The sequence below is a fragment of the Micropterus dolomieu genome, linkage group LG14 (assembly GCF_021292245.1).
Source record: "Micropterus dolomieu isolate WLL.071019.BEF.003 ecotype Adirondacks linkage group LG14, ASM2129224v1, whole genome shotgun sequence".
Taxonomy (NCBI): domain Eukaryota; kingdom Metazoa; phylum Chordata; class Actinopteri; order Centrarchiformes; family Centrarchidae; genus Micropterus; species Micropterus dolomieu.
The window spans coordinates 10,216,084-10,220,884 of NC_060163.1; the positions used below are offsets into that span (position 1 = coordinate 10,216,084).

At 43.6% G+C, this 4,801-nt stretch overlaps 1 protein-coding gene across 1 annotated transcript in view; it reads right to left on the reverse strand.

Annotated features, from left to right (window-relative positions):
* Window positions 1–4,801, reverse strand: part of bahcc1b (BAH domain and coiled-coil containing 1b) — a 53,833-nt gene that overhangs the window by 28,637 nt on the left and 20,395 nt on the right. The window contains exon 3 of the mRNA XM_046069026.1: window positions 2,574–2,732. Within this exon, the coding sequence (XP_045924982.1) occupies window positions 2,574–2,732 (159 nt within the window). The remainder of the gene's footprint in view (window positions 1–2,573; window positions 2,733–4,801) is intronic.

Sequence of the window (4,801 nt, forward strand, 5' to 3'; positions counted from 1 at the left end):
GGGGGGGGAGGGGGGGGGGGATGGAAGATGAAGGAGGAAGTGAAAGGGAAGTGGAGAGCTTTGAGATAGATGAGAGGGAAGAGGAAAGGGAGGTAAGGAGAGGAGCACATGAGAGAGGGGACAAAAAACAAGGACAGGTGTGGTAGAGGAGAGCGAGCGGATAGGTTTGTTTGTATGACAGACAGACAGAGAGAGAGAGAGAGAGAGAGAGAGAGATTTTGTGTTTGTGTATTTGAGGGAATATGCGTTGTTTTTCAAACACAACTGTGCATTTCTTCGTGAATATGTCTGTTGCTATGTGAGTGTGTGTGAGTGTGTGCACGGATCAGCCAGGTTTCTTCTCTCTGTGCTGGCTACGCTCCACTCTCTGGACCGTGGCCAGCTGGCAAACCGCCTACCGGAGCTCCCTGGCTTGAATTCTTAAAAACAATCATTTGTAGTGTGTGTGCGCGTGTTCGTCCATGTGAGTGTGCGCACACACGAGAACGTGTGTGTGTGTGCGTTCAGACATCAAAGCTGAGCCACACAGACACAAAATCTGTCTGATAGCGCACACATTCTCCCTCCGCACACACATTCTTGCTCTCTCTTGCGTTCACGTTGAAGTCCTGCCTCCGACTCTTTCTATGAATCTGATTTAAGACAGTCACTCCGGGCGACATTAGTGCTCATTTTCAGGGCTTAACTGTTGCTATTTATCGCTTGATGAGGTGCAAATGAGGCAGTTGTACAAACAAAACTCATGTCTCCTTTCAAGCTTTAAAGCTGCATCAGGAGAGATTTCTATGTAAAAACACATCTCTTATAAGTCCATCTTGTAAGTTTACATCACAATTTTGGGCCACAGAGGAGAAATGTCCTGTCTCCATGAGTGAGCGGCAGTATGTTTGACTTATTTGCCCAAATTAAATTCTGGTGTGTACACTTCTTTCGCCAACAGGATGTAACAAATTAAAACTCATAGGAGGGAAATGCAAACGGTTTCATAAACAGCACCTTCCTCCAGAGAAAGTTGGACTCTTCATCTTTTGCTTCTCTTGCTGTTATGGCACAAAGCTGTTAAAGGTTGATTACGAATAAATCAGTGGATTGTCCAAACAGTGGCAACTGGTGGGAAAGGGACAAATGTGCGACCTCGCTACTGTTTGGTCATATGGTTTGTGGGATCAGTTTATCCAATTTCAAATGAGTCAGAAGAGCCATTCTGCACAGCAGACATTTTGATATGTCATAGAAGGAAAAAACACAGGTGTAACTAATAACATTAACAATGACTCACTGTCCCAGTAAGTTTTTCCTGCACAATAGCAGGATGTTGGATCTGCCTCACCTGAATGGAATGCAGTCGTTATTAATGTTATTGATTACACCTGCGCTTTTCCTGCTTTGACATGTCAAAATGCAGTGAAAATGGCCTGTTAGTACGGCGGTCAGAGAGCATTCCTTTGCATGATATCAAAGAGGGAAGAAAAGTTACGGTCGGTACTGAACACTGACTGATTTCCATTTGATTCCTCAGCAACAATGTTTAGAGACTGGGTGTTTTTGTTTACTCACATTTAGTGAAAAACTGATGAAACATGAAATTCAGATTCAGACCGTTTTCAGTTAGTTGAGAAATACAGCCTGTGGCGGAAGCTGTCTTTGTGTTAAAGCCCTTTTTGGAGGTTATCTCTTTAAACCCATCTTGCTGTCAAAAGAGAAATCCTCACACACACACAAACACATGCACACACATACCTGAAAGGGACAGATAACTAAGTGAAGCTCACTCTTTGACCACAAACGGTTAACAGTCGAAAGAGGACATGATGCGTGTGGATGCGCGCATTTTTGTGTGCATGTGTGTGTCTGATCAGGAAGGGGGCCGTTGGAGGTCGGTTAGCACAGAAGGGGCCCTGAGGGTGGGGCTGCGGTCAGAGGGGGAGGGGGCTGTGAAGAGGGAGAGGATGGTGGAAATAGGGGTAAGTTTCAGTCTCTGTGCGTGTGTGTGTGTGTGTGTGTGTGTGTGTGTGTGTGTGTGTGTAAAGGGGGGTGTAGGAGCTCATGAAACTTAAAACTCATCCCTAAAAGAGAGTAGGGGGGGCTGAGAGATGATTGAGTGAAAGGAGGGGAGTAAATGAAAGGACCCTGAAGTGCATTGCTGTATTGCTGCAGATTATGAGATGTTATTTTTATACTGCATGAAGGTGTGTGTATTTGCGTGTTTGTTTGTGTGTTTGTAGGTTAGGGCAAGAGGAAGAGGAAGGTTTTGGTCATGCACCAGTTTTGAAAGCGTCCCAACGCTTGAGCTCTGAACTAGAAAACAGCCACAGCCACAAACACAAAGCCGCATGCTTGCTGACATACAGAGCCAGAAGAGAGTTGTGTGTGTGTGTGTGTGTGTGTGTGTGTGTTCCTATAAGTAGCATCATCTGAGGCATCACTGCTGCGCGTGTTTGGCCTCAGCTCAGTGTTGGTTAAACCACTTAATAGCTCCATCTCAATCTAATCCCAAACCAAGACCCTGGATTAACCACACACCCAAGCACTCCGGGCTGCCTCATGCATGTGTGTGTGTTTGTGTGTCTTACCTTCATGTGAATGGGGGAACCAGATAGGGGAAGCCCTCGAATGGGTTCCAGCCCTGTATGAGGGGGAGGAGGGGGAGGCAGCGGGTCCTGATGGGTGTGGAGGGTGGGAGGGCGGGGAGCCCAGACTGCTGGCCAGGAAGGAACCCATGAAGGAAGCACCTGAGAGACACAGAGGCTGGAGGTTAGAGGGGTGCTCGCTGATACAATTTTACCTCAGGACAAGCAGGGTGGGGAGAATCGACTGAGGTGCCAATGGGCAAGCAGCAAGCAAAACCACAGAAGAAGCACTCACAAGCTCTTAAATCTGACTTTTAAACTTTAGAAGAGCAGATGTGCATTCAAACTTCCTCAAAAGTTAAAAAAAGGAAATGCATAAATGACAAATGTTTCATGCTATTCTTTCACACTTATTTGAAAATGCGTAATGCCCGCCTGCCTTTAAATTCTTTGACAATGCCTGTGATTTCCATTTGTGTCCCAATGTGTGTGTCACAAAAAAACAAGGCAGTGGACATGGTATTCTTAATTTTCTAAATAGATTACATGGTAGTCAAAATATTGTTTTAACATTACCGAAATATAACATTTTCAGACTCCAGCAGAAGGCAAAAAGTCAGACACGGCAGATCTGGATGGTATTAATATTAACGAGCAGTGCTGTGAAAAATGAAATTTCATGACCTGCACTAGAGAAATTAATCCCTCTAAGCCACATTCACACTGCCTCTGGAACTATCCCAATTCTGATGATTTTTTCTCCTCACATGTGGCACGCATATCTGATTTTTTTTCCTTCTTAAAATTATGATTAGATAAAAAGCAGGACTGTTTTTTCTCAATTCTGCTCTGAATGACTGTAAAACAGGGGCCTGAGGCATGTGGCTGACATGCAACTTGTTTTTGAGCCCTCAAATGAGAATTTGTCACTGTGGATCATTCTCACCTGAGACTGTTGTCATTATTTTGGTGCCAGTCTTAGTCAGCGTTAGCATCAAATGATAACCACGGTGGCTGAATGTCAAAGGCTATGTGGAGGCAATTTAAACTGTAATTCTTCAAACGGCTCTAATGTGCTAGAGTGACACACGAAACTTAAAACAGACGCTTACAAAACTTGAAGTGGGGGGTGTCGCTAATTGCACTTAAAAATCCTGTTTTGGTAAAGATACAGAAAATAATTTTACATAAAGAATGTTTTAGAATAGGTAGTGTACTATGTTTGCAATGATCTGTCAAGTCAAAGTTGAACCAGGGTTTACTTTTTGTCAGACAGCAATGTGGTATCATCAAATACATTAATCTCAGTGTAGCTCAGTGCGTTGACATCTGTAAACCCTTTAAACTTATGGATCTATAGCTCTAACTGAACTTCCTGGACTGTAGCCCCTTGAGTTGTTTTAGCACGGGACTGCTTTTGTTCTAAACGCCTGCTGTGGTTTCTGATAAAGCTGGAGTTACGCCTCTGGAAAGATACATGTTAACTTCTCTGCGAACCCACACAGAAAGGTGTTATGGGTAACTATGGTTTGCTCGCAAAGAAGCCAGTTATCAACAGTGTGTGCTGCAGACCTGCAAGTCAAGCAAGTTGATTGGTTGATTCAACTCTGGTTGGGAGGTGGGTTCAACATGAAGTTTAAAAAAGTAGATGACATTCAAGATGTAAATACAAAGAAACACACAAATGTCTCCACCGTGACACCCAAAGCATAATTCAAGTTTTACTCCTTGCAACCAAATTCAGACTTTCTGATATGAACAAAGATGTCAACAAGCTGTAAACCCAACACCACGCTCTCCAACAGATGCTATATCCAGGTTTGGCAATTAGACATAACAATGGGCTGAGAGGAACTTCAGCGAAAACTTGAAATGAGCATGTTAGAAAATTAGTTGAAGCGTAGGTACAAAAATGGTAGCATCTTTTTATTCTCAGCACATGTCTTTTCAACATATCTCTTACACTTACATCTGCTATTGGTAACACCCTGGTAAATATTTGACGAATCATATTTGGCGATGCAACTTGGAGTAAAAACCCATTTCCACTTCTTAAGACAGGACCAAGAGCAATCTCAGATGATCCTGTTAGAGTTTCAGCGAACAGGCTCAGTTCTGTTCGAGTGTATCACCACTTATCTGCATGCTCTCATTTAGTGGAACAACCCGAACAGTTGTAGGGGATGGAGGAAACAAATCCATGGGGAATCAGGTAATTAGTCACTGGATGG